This window comes from Electrona antarctica, assembly GCF_951216825.1.
Source record: "Electrona antarctica genome assembly, chromosome: 16".
In the NCBI taxonomy this organism is placed as follows: Eukaryota; Metazoa; Chordata; class Actinopteri; order Myctophiformes; family Myctophidae; genus Electrona; species Electrona antarctica.
Window position 1 is genome coordinate 4,330,496 of NC_136797.1, and position 19,298 is coordinate 4,349,793.

General features: G+C 47.9%; 1 protein-coding gene across 1 annotated transcript in view; it reads left to right on the top strand.

Annotated features, from left to right (window-relative positions):
- The window catches only part of LOC306940293 (talin-1-like), a gene marked incomplete at its 5' end in the record, with an annotated part of 110,410 nt that overhangs the window by 40,940 nt on the left and 50,172 nt on the right, over positions 1-19,298 (top strand). The window contains 10 exons of the mRNA XM_079525314.1: positions 261-393; positions 1,317-1,418; positions 1,513-1,683; positions 3,207-3,452; positions 4,005-4,124; positions 5,569-5,715; positions 8,098-8,264; positions 11,179-11,362; positions 14,662-14,787; positions 17,956-18,072. Of these exons, the coding sequence (XP_079381440.1) occupies positions 261-393; positions 1,317-1,418; positions 1,513-1,683; positions 3,207-3,452; positions 4,005-4,124; positions 5,569-5,715; positions 8,098-8,264; positions 11,179-11,362; positions 14,662-14,787; positions 17,956-18,072 (1,513 nt within the window). The remainder of the gene's footprint in view (positions 1-260; positions 394-1,316; positions 1,419-1,512; positions 1,684-3,206; positions 3,453-4,004; positions 4,125-5,568; positions 5,716-8,097; positions 8,265-11,178; positions 11,363-14,661; positions 14,788-17,955; positions 18,073-19,298) is intronic.

The following is a 19,298-nucleotide window of genomic DNA, read 5'->3' on the forward strand; positions in this document are numbered from 1 at the left end:
GACATCACAAGAAGGTTGTCGACGCCGCGCGTTTAGTTAGCCTGGCCGCGGCCTTGACCCTTGACCCAGTGCACGTACGTGCACTGTAAGCATGGTATCACATTCTGTGTCGGCTCTGTGAATCTGATCCACTACGCGATGACATGCCGAGGTATTTACGGACGTGCGAACTGCACAAGTCGTTGTCAGCTCATATGCGCTCCGTGTGTGTGTGTGTGTGTGTGTGTGTGTGTGTGTGTGTGTGTGTGTGTGTGTGACAGAGAGAAGGCTCCAGGTCAGAGGGAGTGTGACGAGGCCATCGAGGTTCTGAACGGCTGCATCAGAGAGGTGGACCAGGCCTCGCTGGCTGCCATCAGCCAGCAGCTCACCCCACGGGAGGACGTCTCCCAAGAGGTACTGTACACTACACCCCCACCCTACTGTACACTAACCCCTAACCCACCCCATAAGATGTCTCCCAAGAGGTACACACTACGGGCCATATTCACAAAGGACATTTTACGACCAGGTGTAAAGTGCAGAAAGGAAGCGTGTATATTCCGTCCCGATCAACACCACGAGTCATTCACCAAAGGTGGCGTATAATGGCTTAATTTGTGCCGGTGTATCTACTTCCTTGTATTCTCTTTCCCAAGCGATTGGCCTGGTGTCGCCTGTATCGATAGAACATTCCACGCCCATTGCACGCCATATAAGGCAAAAGGAAATATTTCACCTCGGGTGAAAAACGTCATCACAGGCCCGCAAAATGCACAGATCTCCAAGCTTACATTGGTGAACGCGGTGCTCTGCGATGCACCGCATGAACTGGTAGATCAGCTGATTTTGACAGGCGAGTCTCTCGCAATGTCAACTGACTGAACGTTGTAAAGTATACTCTCATAACGCAACGCTACGTTCAAGCTCAGGACCAAGGCTATACTTATACTGTATTATAAAAGCCCTTTCTATTGAGCAATTGCACAACTCTCCTAAATTGTTTGTTAAATGAACACTGATTTTTACAATATAAATTGAGGGTCCCAGAGATGGAAATGCCATAATAATATAATTCAGGCTATGCTAACATGCTATGCTAACATGACCAGTGGTTTAGGGAACAGTGTTCTAATCCACACGGTGTTGTGTTTCAGGCTATGCTAACATGCTATGCTAACATGCTATGCTAACATGACCAGTGGTTTAGGGAACAGTGTTCTAATCCACACGGTGTTGTGTTTCAGGCTATGCTAACATGCTATGCTAACATGCTATGCTAACATGACCAGTGGTTTAGGGAACAGTGTTCTAATCCCCACGGTGTGTGTGTGTTTCAGGCTCTCCACGAGCAGATGGCAGCGTCGGTCCAGGAGATCAGCAACCTGATCGAGCCGGTGGCCATCGCTGCTCGCTCAGAAGCCTCCCAGCTGGGACACAAGGTGAACGTCTAGCCGCCATACAAATGATACATATTATGCATATTTCATTTATTTTTTTACTATACTATATATACCCTCTCCTCTCCTCTCCCAGGTGTCTCAGATGGCCAGCTACTTTGAGCCTCTCATCATGACGTCCATCAGCATGGCCTCCAAGATGCTCAACAGCCAGCAGCAGATGGCGGTGTTGGACCAGACCAAGACGCTGGCCGAGTCCGCCCTGCAGATGCTCTACACGGCCAAGGAGGCCGGAGGCAACCCCAAGGTACAGTGACCCTGATAACCCCAAGGTACAGTGACCCTGATAACCCCAAGGTACAGAGACCCTGATAACCCCAAGGTACAGAGACCCTGATAACCCCAAGGTACAGTGACCCTGATAACCCTAAGGTACAGTGACCCTGATAACCCTTACCCTAACCCAACCCCAAAGTCCATCCATCCATCCATCCATCTTCAACCGCTTATCCGTAGTCTGGTCGTGGGGGCAACAGCTCCACCAGAGTGCTCCAGACTTCCCTCTCCAGAGCAGCCGAGAGGCATCCTAACCAGATGCCCGAACCACCTCAGCTGGCTCCTTTCCAGCTGGCTCCTTTCCACCCCAAAGTACTGCCACTTTTACAGGGTCGGTTAATTCAAACATTTCTGGTTGGCTGTTAATTGTTTAATGGGCCACAATGGAACCCAAGGAGTCGGTGCAGATGATGGAGAATACCTCTCTCTCTCTGTCCATACAGAACCCAGTGTTGATTTCGTCGACTAAAACTATGACGAAAAATTCACCGTCGACTACCTTTTTTTTTCACTGACGAAAACTAAATGTAAACTAAATGAAAACTAAGCTATGGTGACTAAACTAAATATATTGACAATTTCGTCAACAAATTAAAAACTAGACTGTTAGTAAGGGACTAGTGGACGAGAGATCCAGTATAAGAAAAATACAAGTAATTTTACACTTGGTTGCATGCTGAAAATAGCCGATCTACAAGCTCACAACGCGTCACAATCGGCTCTGTTCAGCAAGCGTAAAATGAGCCATTACGACGGCATCAAGCCCCGCCAAAATACATTTTAGTCGACTAAATCAACAGTAGATTTAGTCGACTAAAACTAGACTAACACTAAAACATACATTCCAGGTGACTAAAATGTGACTAAAACTATAATGAAAAATATTCAAGACGGGGGCACGGTGGCACAGTTAGTGCTGTCGCCTCACAGCTAGAAGGTCCTGGGTTCAATTCCCGCTCGGGACGCTGTGTGTGCTGGTGGCATGTCGTCTCCTCCACGTCATCAGTGCCCATACCCGAAAGGGCCTTTCTGTGTGGAGTTTGCATGTTCTCCCCGTGTCCCCTAGGGTAGGTACCCTCACAAAAAACATGCAGTAATCCTGGTCTCTAAACTGCCTCACCCTGGCCAGCCGGGGCGCCTGATGGAGGGGAAAGGAACTGGTTGGAATAACGTGTTCCTTCCACGCGCTACGTCCAACCAGGGAAACTCCCCCCTGTCAGGTGTAAAGGAGCAACTTGGACACTCAGGCATGAAGGAAGCATGAGTTCAAGTCCGTTGCTCTCCCCATGTCCCCCATATATGGGGACTAGGTTGGCGGAGGGTGTGTAGAGCCCAGGATCACATTAGATAATTGACACAGGGGTGAAAAATGGGTTACAAAATCGTGGGATAAAAAATTATTTAAAATATTCAAGACAACTAGACTATGACAAAAACTAAAATCTAATTTTGCTGCCAAAATCAACACCCTCTCTTCTCTCCCCCCCCATCCAGGCGGCCCACACCCAGGAGGCCCTGGAGGAGTCCGTCCAGATGATGACGGAGGCGGTGGACGACCTGGGCGCCACGCTGTCTGAGGCGGCCAGCGCGGCGGGCGCCGTGGGCGGCATGGTGGACAGCATCACGCTGGCCATCAGCAATATGGAGGAGCAGCCCGGGGAGCCCGACGGCACCTTCGTGGACTACCAGACCACCATGGTCCGCACGGCCAAGGCCATCGCTGTCACCGTGCAGGAGATGGTGAGGAACTAGAAGGACCGACTGCTTCACACACTTTTACTAGACTAGTCTTTTAAGTTCTATAGTAAATGGTGTAGTAAATGTATATTTATACAAATTGCTAATACTAGGGCATTCACCTCTAGTCATTTTTACTAGTTGACTAGTTGCCTAGTTTACTAGTCGACTTAATTGGCACAAAAAAGAGGAAAAAGTATTGGCTACTCTACAATTAGAATGAATGAATCAATGATTGATAAAATACTAAATGGTAATGGTCTCTTGTCTGTCCTTTTTATCTTGTATATACTTAACACATTTTGACCTGAGATCAGATTCTAAAAATATTTTCTACATCCTGACAGTTTTCTGAAAAAGCTATGTTTCTATGTCAGTCGTTCTTCGACTTTTCAAAAATTGCAGACCTCTATGAGCTTGTAGTTCTGCTATTTTTCAATAGCTAAAGCATAACATAATGCTAACACCAAAAGGGGTTCCCGCCCAGAATGGGTTAAGTGACTTTGGTAGAGCTCTTATGACTGAAGAGATGTTTTTCTCTCTTTCTCTCCCTAGGTGACCAAGTCCAACACCAACCCCGATGACCTCGGAGGATTGGCCAACCAGCTGACCAATGAGTTTGGAGATCTGGCCGGCGAGGCCAAATACGCTGCCATCACAGCCGAGAACGCCGAAGTAATCCACCGTATATTATCATCTCTGTAGTAATCCACTGTATATTATCATCTCTGTAGTAATCCACCGTGTATTATCATCTCTGTAGTAATCCACCGTATATAATCATCTCTGTAGTAATCCACCCGATATTATCATCTCTGTAGTAATCCACCGTATATTATCATCTCTGTAGTAATCCACCGTATATTATCATCTCTGTAGTAATCCACTGTATATTATCATCTCTGTAGTAATCCACCCGATATTATCATCTCTGTAGTAATCCACTGTATATTATCATCTCTGTAGTAATCCACTGTATATTATCATCTCTGTAGTAATCCACCCGATATTATCATCTCTGTAGTAATCCACCGTATAGTATCATCTCTGTAGTAATCCACCGTATATTATCATCTCTGTAGTAATCCACCCGATATTATCATCTCTGTAGTAATCCACTGTATATTATCATCTCTGTAGTAATCCACCCGATATTATCATCTCTGTAGTAATCCACTGTATATTATCATCTCTGTAGTAATCCACCCGATATTATCATCTCTGTAGTAATCCACTGTATAGTATCATCTCTGTAGTAATCCACTGTATATTATCATCTCTGTAGTAATCCACCCGATATTATCATCTCTGTAGTAATCCACTGTATATTATCATCTCTGTAGTAATCCACTGTATATTATCATCTCTGTAGTAATCCACCCGATATTATCATCTCTGTAGTAATCCACTGTATATTATCATCTCTGTAGTAATCCACCCGATATTATCATCTCTGTAGTAATCCACTGTATATTATCATCTCTGTAGTAATCCACCCGATATTATCATCTCTGTAGTAATCCACTGTATATTATCATCTCTGTAGTAATCCACCCGATATTATCATCTCTGTAGTAATCCACCGTATAGTATCATCTCTGTAGTAATCCACCCGATATCTGACCGTATATTAATCCCGATCAGAGTGGTTAGATGATGGATTTTGGGTGATATTGTTTGACAAAATGTGTGCTATTATTATTATGATCACAGATCAGATATCAAAGTAATTCAAAAAGTTATAAACTCTTGTGTCTAGTCTTGACCCAAGGTCAAAAAATGGAGCCCCATAAACTCTGGTGTAGTGTCATAAATTGGTGAAGATTTGGCTGGAAATCTAGAAGCTGACGTCGGGTCTCAATGCGACCCGTTGCTATTTTCGGTGAATACATTTGGTGCTAAAGTGTGTGTGTGTGTGTGTGTGTGTGTGTGTGTGTGTGTGTGTGTGTGTGTGTGTGTGTGTGTGTGTGTGTGTGTGTGTGTGTGTGTGTGTGTGTGTGTGTGTGTGTGTGTGTGTGTGTGTGTGTGTGTGTGTGTGTGTGTGTGTGTGTGTGTGTGTGTGTGTGTGTGTGTGTGTGTGTGTGTGTGTGTGTGTGTGTGTGTGTGTGTGTGAGAACAGATCGGCTGCCACATCAAGAAGCAGGTGGGGGAGCTGGGCTTCAGCTGCACCGGCCTGGTCACCAAGGCAGGGGCTCTGCAGTGCAGTCCCTCTGACACCTTCACCAAGAAGGAGCTCATCGAGAGCGCACGCAAAGTCTCTGAGAAGGTGAGGTGATAGAGAGTAAAGTTCTCAAACTCTGCCCGAGCCCGACCCGACGTTTTCGGGCCGGGCCGGGCCCAAAATATTATGCTAATTAGTCTGGCCGAGCCTCGGGCTCGGTGATTTTCCGCGATTGCGCATCAAACGAGCTAACCACCACCAGTTAACTTGCCAAGTTGCCATATGCTTAAATATTTTATAAAATCAATCGGATTATCACAGCTGAAGAAGCGTCAGGTTTTCGTCATGTTGCACTGAGTCTCGTTAACCCAGCTGGCTGCGATGAATAAAACCTAATTATTAATCAACCTCACCAAACGATCCATGGTGATATATAACTACACGCTACACGTAAAGCAACTTCACTTCAGAGGAAACTTAAGGGAGGGAGCTGCAGCTGCTATTCGTGTTTACTCACCAGTCACCACCACCACCACTGTATGGAATCCATTAGAATGATTGGAAATGGAAGTTATGGAACATTAATAGCCTATCCTAACGTGAGTTACATACATCCTTTATTTCGATAAATCCGTTGATCTCCGTTCTCACTTTCACACTGAAACACGGCGCCACTGCGCCGCAACGCTGATCTACAAGCTCACAACGCGTCGCGCTGCTTTTTTTTTCTCTCTTTATTTTTCTGTCGGGCTTTTTTCGGGCTTCGGGCTTAACATTACGGTAATTTTTAGGGTCGGGCCGAGCCTCGGGTCGACCCAGTTAGGGTAGGGTCGGGCCATAATTTTTGGGCCCGTTGAGAACTTTAATAGAGAGAGCACGCAAAGTCTCTGAGAAGGTGAGGTGATAGAGAGAGAGCACGCTAAGTCTCTGAGAAGGTGAGGTGATAGAGAGAGAGAGCACGCAAAGTCTCTGAGAAGGTGAGATGATGGAGAGAGAGAGCACGCAAAGTCTCTGAGAAGGTGAGGTGATAGAGAGAGAGAGCACGCAAAGTCTCTGAGAAGGTGAGATGATAGAGAGAGCACGCAAAGTCTCTGAGAAGGTGAGATGATAGAGAGAGAGAGCACGCAAAGTCTCTGAGAAGGTGAGATGATAGAGAGAGCACGCAAAGTCTCTGAGAAGGTGAGGTGATAGAGAGAGCACGCAAAGTCTCTGAGAAGGTGAGATGATAGAGAGAGCACGCAAAGTCTCTGAGAAGGTGAGGTGATGGAGAGAGAGAGCACGCAAAGTCTCTGAGAAGGTGAGATGATAGAGAGAGAGAGCACGCAAAGTCTCTGAGAAGGTGAGATGATAGAGAGAGCACGCAAAGTCTCTGAGAAGGTGAGGTGATAGAGAGAGCACGCAAAGTCTCTGAGAAGGTGAGATGATAGAGAGAGCACGCAAAGTCTCTGAGAAGGTGAGGTGATGGAGAGAGAGAGCACGCAAAGTCTCTGAGAAGGTGAGGTGATGGAGAGAGAGAGCACGCAAAGTCTCTGAGAAGGTGAGATGATAGAGAGAGCACGCAAAGTCTCTGAGAAGGTGAGGTGATAGAGAGAGAGAGCACGCAAAGTCTCTGAGAAGGTGAGATGATAGAGAGAGCACGCAAAGTCTCTGAGAAGGTGAGGTGATAGAGAGAGCACGCAAAGTCTCTGAGAAGGTGAGGTGATAGAGAGAGAGAGCACGCAAAGTCTCTGAGAAGGTGAGATGATAGAGAGAGCACGCAAAGTCTCTGAGAAGGTGAGGTGATGGAGAGAGAGAGCACGCAAAGTCTCTGAGAAGGTGAGGTGATAGAGAGAGCACACAAAGTCTCTGAGAAGGTGAGGTGATGGAGAGAGAGAGCACGCAAAGTCTCTGAGAAGGTGAGGTGATAGAGAGAGCACACAAAGTCTCTGAGAAGGTGAGGTGATAGAGAGAGCACGCAAAGTCTCTGAGAAGGTGAGGTGATAGAGAGAGCACACAAAGTCTATGAGAAGGTGAGGTGATGGAGAGAGCACGCAAAGTCTCTGAGAAGGTGAGGTGATAGAGAGAGCACGCAAAGTCTCTGAGAAGGTGAGGTGATAGAGAGCGCACGCAAAGGTGAGGTGATAGAGACAGAGTATACTAAAGCAATAAGCCACAAGAAGTCTCAGGTTACCGTGGATTTTGCAATGGGTGAGAGGCGTGGTGAGACACAAGCGCAGCAAGTGTCTCCAACCCTCTCACCCATTGTATCCGTGTTGGCAGCCTTCCAGGGTTAGGGTAACCGTACCGTATGGTAACTGTGTTCTCTCTCCAGGGTCAGGGTAACCGTACCGTATGGTAACTGTGTTCTCTCTCCAGGGTCAGGGTAACCGTACCGTATGGTAACTGTGTTCTCTCTCCAGGGTCAGGGTAACCGTACCGTATGGTAACTGTGTTCTCTCTCCAGGGTCAGGGTAACCGTACCGTATGGTAACTGTGTTCTCTCTCCAGGTCTCCTACGTGCTGGCAGCCCTCCAGGCGGGTAACCGCGGCACCCAGGCGTGCATCACGGCGGCCAGCGCCGTGGCGGGCATCATCGCCGACCTGGACACCACCATCATGTTCGCCACGGCCGGCACGCTCAACCGAGAGAACTCGGAGACCTTCGCCGATCACAGGTATAGGTTACTGCGATAACCGCGGCGAGGCAGGTTCGCCATCGCTGCTCCATTCCATAAAAATATAGCTTGTTACACCCATTATACATTTCAACGAGACAAACTGAATATGGAAATATATGCAAATCCAACAATAACCACATTTTAAAAACACTTAACAACGCTCCTCTGAAACGGGTTGATGACTACAAGTATTTGGGTTCATATATATCTTCTTCCCAAAAGGACTTTCAAACTAGGAAGGGTATGGCCTGGTCAGCCTGCAATGACATGCATAAGATCTGGTCAAACTATGAAGGGTATGGCCTGGTCAGCCTGCAATGACATGCATAAGATCTGGTCGTCCCAGCTTAGTAAAATGTTCAAAGTAAAAATATTTAGGACGACCGTTTCTCCTCTATGGCTCCGAGACATGGACACTTTCAAATAAATGAGAGAACCGGTTGGATGGCACTTACACCCGCCTTCTAATGAGACTAGAGATGTCCCGATACTGTATCGGTATCGGAAAAGTATTTGTCAGTATATTTGTCATATCGGGTCGTATCGGCGAATATGCCAGTCTAGCCAGCGATCCGACACAGGGGTAAGGCGTTGACACTATGGCAGGTAAATAAAATGTTGGGGCATGTGGAGTTGCCCAAACTGCAAGTGCACATATGAGTGAGGACTCTGCTATAAACACTACACAATATATACGTATATAGCTAGATGGCTATAAACACAACACGCGATCACCCCTTAGATAGCACTTTATGTAGACTTAGATAGCATTTTATACAGACTTATAGCATGTTACGTAGACAGCACTAGAATTGCATTTTATGTAGTCATAGCACTTTTATAGTACGTATAGTATAGTATAGTATGTATAGTTTATATAGTTTCATTATATAGATATTCCACGGTTTCATACTTAGCTTATGCATGTTCATGATAACTACTTTTATATGTATGTGATGTATTGCCATGCTTTTTGTTCTTGCTTAATGTAAGTCGCTCTGGTAAGAGCGTCTGCTAAATGCCTACATTGTAAGTTGTAACACTGGTATCTGTATCGGCTAACACAGACATGGTATCAGGATAGGATGGGGAACGTATCTGTATCGGCTAACACAGACATGGTATCAGGATAGGATGGGGAACGTATCTGTATCGGCTAACACAGACATGGTATCAGGATAGGATGGGGAACGTATCGGTATCAGCTAACACAGACATGTTATCAGGATAGGATGGGGAACGTATCTGTATCGGCTAACACAGACATGGTATCAGGATAGGATGGGGAACGTATCTATCGGCTAACACAGACATGGTATCAGGATAGGATGGGGAACGTATCGGTATCGGCTAACACAGACATGGTATCAGGATAGGATGGGGAACATATCGGTATCGGCTAACACAGACATGGTATCAGGATAGGATGGGGAACGTATCGGTATCGGCTAACACAGACATGGTATCAGGATAGGATGGGGAACGTATCGGTATCGGCTAACACAGACATGGTATCAGGATAGGATGGGGAACGTATCAGTATCGGCTAACACAGACATGGTATCAGGATAGGATGGGGAACGTATCGGTATCGGCTAACACAGACATGGTGGTATCTGGATAGGATGGGGAACGTATCGGTATCGGCTAACACAGACATGGTGGTATCAGGATAGGATGGGGAACGTATCGGTATCGGCTAACACAGACATGGTGGTATCTGGATAGGATGGGGAACGTATCTGTATCGGCTAACACAGACATGGTATCAGGATAGGATGGGGAACGTATCGGTATCGGCTAACACAGACATGGTATCAGGATAGGATGGGGAACGTATCGGTATCGGCTAACACAGACATGGTATCAGGATAGGATGGGGAACGTATCTGTATCGGCTAACACAGACATGGTATCAGGATAGGATGGGGAACGTATCTGTATCGGCTAACACAGACATGGTATCAGGATAGGATGGGGAACGTATCTGTATCGGCTAACACAGACATGGTATCAGGATAGGATGGGGAACGTATCTGTATCGGCTAACACAGACATGGTATCTGGATAGGATGGGGAACGTATCGGTATCGGCTAACACAGACATGGTGGTATCTGGATAGGATGGGGAACGTATCTGTATCGGCTAACACAGACATGGTGGTATCAGGATAGGATGGGGAACGTATCAGTATCGGCTAACACAGATATGGTATCAGGATAGGATGGGGAACGTATCGGTATCGGCTAACACAGACATGGTGGTATCTGGATAGGATGGGGAACGTATCGGTATCGGCTAACACAGACATGGTATCAGGATAGGATGGGGAACGTATCGGTATCGGCTAACACAGACATGGTATCAGGATAGGATGGGGAACGTATCTGTATCGGCTAACACAGACATGGTGGTATCAGGATAGGATGGGGAACGTATCGGTATCGGCTAACACAGACATGGTGGTATCAGGATAGGATGGGGAACGTATCTGTATCGGCTAACACAGACATGGTGGTATCAGGATAGGATGGGGAACGTATCTGTATCGGCTAACACAGACATGGTGGTATCAGGATAGGATGGGGAACGTATCTGTATCGGCTAACACAGACATGGTGGTATCGGGATGGGATGGGGAACGTATCTGTATCGGCTAACACAGACATGGTGGTATCAGGATAGGATGGGGAACGTATCTGTATCGGCTAACACAGACATGGTGGTATCGGGATAGGATGGGGAACGTATCGGTATCGGCTAACACAGACATGGTGGTATCTGGATAGGATGGGGAACGTATCTGTATCGGCTAACACTGCAGACATGGTGGTATCGGGATAGGATGGGGAACGTATCAGTGACATCCCTACTAGAGACATAACAGAGCTGTGTGCGTTCTCCCCACAGAGAGCACATCCTGAAGACGGCCAAGGCTCTGGTGGAGGACACCAAGCTGCTGGTGTCGGGAGCCGGGGCCAGTCAGGAGAGGCTGGCGCAGGCCGCCCAGTCCTCCGTCCTCACCATCACCAAGCTGGCCGACGTGGTCAAACTGGGGGCTGCCAGCCTGGGGGCAGAGGACCCCGAGACGCAGGTACAGTAGTCTGTAGGACGGTGGGGGGTCCGGGGACCCCCAGGGGTCCTTGAGGGAGTTCCAGGGGGTCCCCTGCAGCTAAATGATAGTTTGGAAACCAATGGACCCTTTATGGGTCTGTAACACTGAGAGTGTACAAATGGAACCAAATGGACCTGAAATTCACATTGATTTTACAATATGAATTGGGGTCCCAGAGTCTGGGAGTCTATAGACTAATATGCATGTCAAACCGGGGGTCCTTGAAATTAAACGGGTTGAATAAAAACTTTGGCGAAAACAGAAGCCAAACGCGAGTGTAAAGGAAACATTCAGACCAAATGTCCAGTTTGCTAATTCACAACTACTACTAGCCTACTTTTGAAACTTTGAATTTCTCGTAAATGTACGCTATGTGGGGATTATCTGACGAGGTTAAACCTTACATAGGCTATACTAAAACCTACTAAATTGGTCAATATAAGTAAAATAATGTAGCCTTTCCATAGGAGTATCTTTGTGTATTTTTCCAAGAAGAATACAGCCAGTAGCATATTTGAAATAACTAAAACATAACTCATTTACCTCGGAGAATGTCTTCACTCTGGATGAAATAAAAAATAGTCTATGGTCTAATAATCTAATGGAATAAATGGATGATCAGATGCAGGAGTTTTCACGACTCATCTACCTGTAACTAGGGTCCGTCACCTTGCCCCCCTCCCCCCCCCCCCCCCCCCCCCCGCCCCTGACTATCACTCATTCACTATAGAGCCATTTATCACTTAAACCATTTAGGCCTGACGTCGAAATTAGAAAAAATGTCTTCTAAATTCTGACGGTTTTCTGAAATACCTCACCTTTCTATATCAGTGGTGCTCAATATTTCATGTCAAGGACCCCCAAAAATTATATACAATTGGCCGCCGACCCCCATCTGAAAATATGTTGTTCCAGGGACCCTCCTCCCAGAAGCAAAGATTTGAGTTAAAAACGATCGCTCTGAAAGAATATATATTCAAAGATTTGTGCCACATTTTTACGATTAAAAAAAAAAAGAGCAGATCTACAAACTCATAGCGATCAACGCTCGGGTTTTGAGCACAGCAACAGTTGATCAGTTTGAACACTGTGTTAACCCATTGTGGGCGGGAACCCATTTTGGTGTTTTAAACATTGTTATAATTTAGCTATTGAAAAATAGCAGATCTACAAGCTCATAGCGCGGCACCGAGTGGTGTGCTATGAACTTTTAGGTCTGCTATTTTTTTTTTAAATCGTGAAAATGTGGCAAATCTTTGAATATATATTCTTTCAGAGTGAACGTTTTTAACTCAAATCTTTGCTTCTGGGGGGGAGGGGGTCCCTGGAACAACATATTTTCTGATGGGGGTCGGCGGCCAAATACATATATTTTTGGAGGGTCCTTGACATGAAACTGTTTGAGAACCACTGATATAGAAACATAGGTTTTTCCGAAAACTGTCTTCTAAAACGGTTTAGAAGACATTTGTAGAATTGTCCTCGGGTCTAAAGGGGTTAATAAATGCTGCATGCGAGCGCTATGGACGCCTCCTCCGTGGACACCATGTCCATAATAAATAATCACTATGGACGCCTCCTCCGTGGACACCATGTCCACTATGGACGCCTCCTCCGTGGACACCATGTCCACTATGGACGCCTCCTCCGTGGACACCATGTCCACTATGGACGCCTCCTCCGTGGACACCATGTCCACTATGGACGCCTCCTCCGTGGACACCATGTCCACTATGGACGCCTCCTCCGTGGACACCATGTCCACTATGGACGCCTCCTCCGTGGACACCATGTCCATAATAAATAATCAAATCAATTCCAGGTGTTTTAACATATTGAATGTTTTCCAGGTGGTGCTCATCAACGCCGTTAAAGACGTGGCCAAGGCGCTGGGCGACCTCATCAGGTGTTTTAACATATGTAATGGTTTCCAGGTGGTGCTCATCAACGCCGTTAAAGACGTGGCCAAGGCGCTGGGCGACCTCATCAGGTGTTTTAACATATGTAATGGTTTCCAGGTGGTGCTCATCAACGCCGTTAAAGACGTGGCCAAGGCGCTGGGCGACCTCATCAGGTGTTTTAACATATTGAATGGTTTCCAGGTGGTGCTCATCAACGCCGTTAAAGACGTGGCCAAGGCGCTGGGCGACCTCATCAGGTGTTTTAACATATTGAATGTTTTCCAGGTGGTGCTCATCAACGCCGTTAAAGACGTGGCCAAGGCGCTGGGCGACCTCATCAGGTGTTTTAACATATTGAATGGTTTCCAGGTGGTGCTCATCAACGCCGTTAAAGACGTGGCCAAGGCGCTGGGCGACCTCATCAGGTGTTTTAACATATTGAATGGTTTCCAGGTGGTGCTCATCAACGCCGTTAAAGACGTGGCCAAGGCGCTGGGCGACCTCATCAGGTGTTTTAACATATTGAATGGTTTCCAGGTGGTGCTCATCAACGCCGTTAAAGACGTGGCCAAGGCGCTGGGCGACCTCATCAGGTGTTTTAACATATTGAATGTTTTCCAGGTGGTGCTCATCAACGCCGTTAAAGACGTGGCCAAGGCGCTGGGCGACCTCATCAGGTGTTTTAACATATTGAATGGTTTCCAGGTGGTGCTCATCAACGCCGTTAAAGACGTGGCCAAGGCGCTGGGCGACCTCATCAGGTGTTTTAACATATTGAATGGTTTCCAGGTGGTGCTCATCAACGCCGTTAAAGACGTGGCCAAGGCGCTGGGCGACCTCATCAGGTGTTTTAACATATTGAATGGTTTCCAGGTGGTGCTCATCAACGCCGTTAAAGACGTGGCCAAGGCGCTGGGCGACCTCATCAGGTGTTTTAACATATTGAATGGTTTCCAGGTGGTGCTCATCAACGCCGTTAAAGACGTGGCCAAGGCGCTGGGCGACCTCATCAGGTGTTTTAACATATGTAATGGTTTCCAGGTGGTGCTCATCAACGCCGTTAAAGACGTGGCCAAGGCGCTGGGCGACCTCATCAGGTGTTTTAACATATGTAATGGTTTCCAGGTGGTGCTCATCAACGCCGTTAAAGACGTGGCCAAGGCGCTGGGCGACCTCATCAGGTGTTTTAACATATTGAATGGTTTCCAGGTGGTGCTCATCAACGCCGTTAAAGACGTGGCCAAGGCGCTGGGCGACCTCATCAGGTGTTTTAACATATGTAATGGTTTCCAGGTGGTGCTCATCAACGCCGTTAAAGACGTGGCCAAGGCGCTGGGCGACCTCATCAGGTGTTTTAACATATGTAATGGTTTCCAGGTGGTGCTCATCAACGCCGTTAAAGACGTGGCCAAGGCGCTGGGCGACCTCATCAGCGCCACCAAGGCAGCAGCGGGAAAACCCCACGACGACCCCGCCATGCTACAGCTGAAGAGCTCTGCCAAGGTCAGCTCCACACGCACGCACACACACACACACACACACACACACGCGCACGCACGTGCTGTGATGTCTCTCTGTGATGTCCCTCTGTCCCTCTACTGCTCCATGTAATCCTCTCTCTGTGATGTCCCTCTGTCCCTCTACTGCTCCATGTAATCCTCTCTCTGTGATGTCCCTCTACTGCTCCATGTAATCCTCTCTCTGTGATGTCCCTCTGTCCCTCTACTGCTCCATGTAATCCTCTCTCTGTGATGTCCCTCTACTGCTCCATGTAATCCTCTCTATTTGATGTCCCTCTGTCCCTCTACTGCTCCATGTAATCCTCTCTATTTGATGTCCCTCTGTCCCTCTGCTGCTCCATGTAATCCTCTCTCTGTGATGTCCCTCTGTCCCTCTACTGCTCCATGTAATCCTCTCTCTGTGATGTCCCTCTGCTGCTCCATGTAATCCTCTCTCTTTGATGTCCCTCTGCTGCTCCATGTAATCCTCTCTCTGTGATGTCCCTCTGCTGCTCCATGTAATCCTCTCTCTGTGATGTCCCTCTGTCCCTCCATGTAATCCTCTCTGTGATGTCCCTCTGTCCCTCTACTGCTCCATGTAATCCTCTCTCTTTGATGTCTCTCTGCTGCTCCATGTAATCCTCTCTCTGTGATGTCCCTCTGTCCCTCTGCTGCTCCATGTAATCCTCTCTCTGTGATGTCCCTCTACTGCTCCATGTAATCCTCTCTCTGTGATGTCCCTCTGCTGCTCCATGTAATCCTCTCTCTGTGATGTCCCTCTGTCCCTCTGCTGCTCCATGTAATCCTCTCTCTGTGATGTCCCTCTACTGCTCCATGTAATCCTCTCTCTGTGATGTCCCTCTGCTGCTCCATGTAATCCTCTCTCTGTGATGTCCCTCTGTCCCTCTGCTGCTCCATGTAATCCTCTCTCTGTGATGTCCCTCTGTCCCTCTACTGCTCCATGTAATCCTCTCTGTGATGTCCCTCTGTCCCTCCATGTAATCCTCTCTGTGATGTCCCTCTGTCCCTCTGCTGCTCCATGTAATCCTCTCTGTGATGTCCCTCTGTCCCTCCATGTAATCCTCTCTCTGTGATGTCCCTCTGCTGCTGCATGTAATCCTCTCTCTGTGATGTCCCTCTACTGCTCCATGTAATCCTCCCTCTGTGATGTCCCTCTACTGCTCCATGTAATCCTCTCTCTGTGATGTCCCTCTGTCCCTCTGCTGCTCCATGTAATCCTCTCTCTGTGATGTCCCTCTGCTGCTCCATGTAATCCTCTCTCTGTGATGTCCCTCTGCTGCTCCATGTAATCCTCTCTCTGTGATGTCCCTCTGTCCCTCTGCTGCTCCATGTAATCCTCTCTCTGTGATGTCCCTCTGTGATGTCCCTCTGCTGCTCCATGTAATCCTCTCTCTGTGATGTCCCTCTGTGATGTCCCTCTGCTGCTCCATGTAATCCTCTCTCTGTGATGTCCCTCTGTCCCTCTACTGCTCCATGTAATCCTCTCTCTGTGATGTCCCTCTGTCCCTCTGCTGCTCCATGTAATCCTCTCTCTGTGATGTCCCTCTGTCCCTCTGCTGCTCCATGTAATCCTCTCTCTGTGATGTCCCTCTGTGATGTCCCTCTGCTGCTCCATGTAATCCTCTCTCTGTGATGTCCCTCTGCTGCTCCATGTAATCCTCTCTCTGTGATGTCTCTCTGTGATGTCCCTCTGCTGCTCCATGTAATCCTCTCTCTGTGATGTCCCTCTGTCCCTCTACTGCTCCATGTAATCCTCTCTGTGATGTCCCTCTGTCCCTCCATGTAATCCTCTCTGTGATGTCCCTCTGTCCCTCTACTGCTCCATGTAATCCTCTCTCTGTGATGTCCCTCTGTCCCTCTGCTGCTGCATGTAATCCTCTCTCTGTGATGTCCCTCTGCTGCTCCATGTAATCCTCTCTCTGTGATGTCCCTCTGCTGCTCCATGTAATCCTCTCTCTGTGATGTCCCTCTGCTGCTCCATGTAATCCTCTCTCTGTGATGTCCCTCTGTCCCTCTGCTGCTCCATGTAATCCTCTCTCTGTGATGTCCCTCTGCTGCTCCATGTAATCCTCTCTCTGTGATGTCCCTCTGCTGCTCCCTGTAATCCTCTCTCTGTGATGTCCCTCTGTGATGTCCCTCTGCTGCTCCCTGTAATCCTCTCTCTGTGATGTCCCTCTGTGATGTCCCTCTGTCCCTCTACTGCTCCATGTAATCCTCTCTCTGTGATGTCCCTCTGTGATGTCCCTCTACTGCTCCATGTAATCCTCTCTCTGTGATGTCCCTCTGCTGCTCCATGTAATCCTCTCTCTGTGATGTCCCTCTTTGATGTCCCTCTACTGCTCCATGTAATCCTCTCTCTGTGATGTCCCTCTTTGATGTCCCTCTACTGCTCCATGTAATCCTCTCTCTGTGATGTCCCTCTGTGATGTCCCTCTGTCCCTCTGCTGCTCCATGTAATCCTCTCTCTGTGATGTCCCTCTTTGATGTCCCTCTACTGCTCCATGTAATCCTCTCTCTGTGATGTCCCTCTGCTGCTCCATGTAATCCTCTCTCTGTGATGTCCCTCTGTGATGTCCCTCTACTGCTCCATGTAATCCTCTCTCTGTGATGTCCCTCTACTGCTCCATGTAATCCTCTCTCTGTGATGTCTCTCTGTGATGTCCCTCTGTCCCTCTACTGCTCCATGTAATCCTCTCTGTGATGTCCCTCTGCTGCTCCATGTAATCCTCTCTCTGTGATGTCCCTCTGCTGCTCCATGTAATCCTCTCTCTGTGATGTCCCTCTGCTGCTCCATGTAATCCTCTCTCTGTGATGTCCCTCTGCTGCTCCATGTAATCCTCTCTGTGATGTCCCTCTGCTGCTCCATGTAATCCTCTCTCTGTGATGTCCCTCTGTCCCTCTGCTGCTCCATGTAATCCTCTCTCTGTGATGTCTCTCTGTCCCTCTGCTGCTCCATGTAATCCTCTCTGTGATGTCCCTCTGCTGCTCCATGTAATCCTCTCTCTGTGATGTCCCTCTGCTGCTCCATGTAATCCTCTCTGTGATGTCTCTCTGTCCCTCTGCTGCTCCATGTAATCCTCTCTGTGATGTCTCTCTGTCCCTCTGCTGCTCCATGTAATCCTCTCTCTGTGATGTCCCTCTGCTGCTGCAGGTGATGGTGACCAACGTGACGTCGTTGCTGAAGACGGTGAAAGCCGTGGAGGACGAAGCCACCAAGGGGACCAGAGGCCTGGAGGCCACCATCGAACACATCAAACAGGAGCTGGCCGTAAGACCTCCACACTGTCTGTTATGTAGACTAGACACCATCGAACAGGAGCTGGCCTTAAGACCTCCACACTGTCTGTTATGTAGACTAGACACCATCGAACACATCAAACAGGAGCTGGCCTTAAGACCTCCACACTCTTCTGTTATGTAGACTAGACACCATCGAACACATCAAACAGGAGCTGGCCTTAAGACCTCCACACTCTTCTGTTCTGTAGACTAGACACCATCGAACACATCGAACAGGAGCTGGCCGTAAGACCTCCACACTCTTTCTGTTCTGTAGACTAGACACCATCGAACAGGAGCTGGCCTTAAGACCTCCACACTCTGTCTGTTCTGTAGACTAGACACCATCGAACAGGAGCTGGCCTTAAGACCTCCACACTCTGTCTGTTCTGTAGACTAGACACCATCGAACAGGAGCTGGCCTTAAGACCTCCACGCTCTTTCTGTTCTGTAGACTAGACACCATCGAACAGGAGCTGGCCTTAAGACCTCCACACTCTGTCTGTTCTGTAGACTAGACACCATCGAACAGGAGCTGGCCTTAAGACCTCCACACTCTTCTGTTATGTAGACTAGACACCATCGAACAGGAGCTGGCCGTAAGACCTCCACACTCTTCTGTTATGTAGACTAGACACCATCGAACAGGAGCTGGCCGTAAGACCTCCACACTCTTCTGTTATGTAGACTAGACACCATCGAACAGGAGCTGGCCTTAAGACCTCCACACTCTTCTGTTATGTAGACTAGACACCATCGAACAGGAGCTGGCCGTAAGACCTCCACACTCTTCTGTTATGTAGACTAGACACCATCGAACAGGAGCTGGCCGTAAGACCTCCACACTCTTCTGTTATGTAGACTAGACACCATCGAACAGGAGCTGGCCGTAAGACCTCCACACTCTTCTGTTATGTAGACTAGACACCATCGAACAGGAGCTGGCCGTAAGACCTCCACACTGTCTGTTATGTAGACTAGACACCATCGAACAGGAGCTGGCCTTAAGACCTCCACACTCTTCTGTTATGTAGACTAGACACCATCGAACAGGAGCTGGCCTTAAGACCTCCACACTCTTCTGTTCTGTAGACTAGACACCATCGAACAGGAGCTGGCCTTAAGACCTCCACACTCTTCTGTTATGTAGACTAGACACCATCGAACAGGAGTTGGCCGTAAGACCCCCACACTCTTCTGTTCTGTAGACTAGAC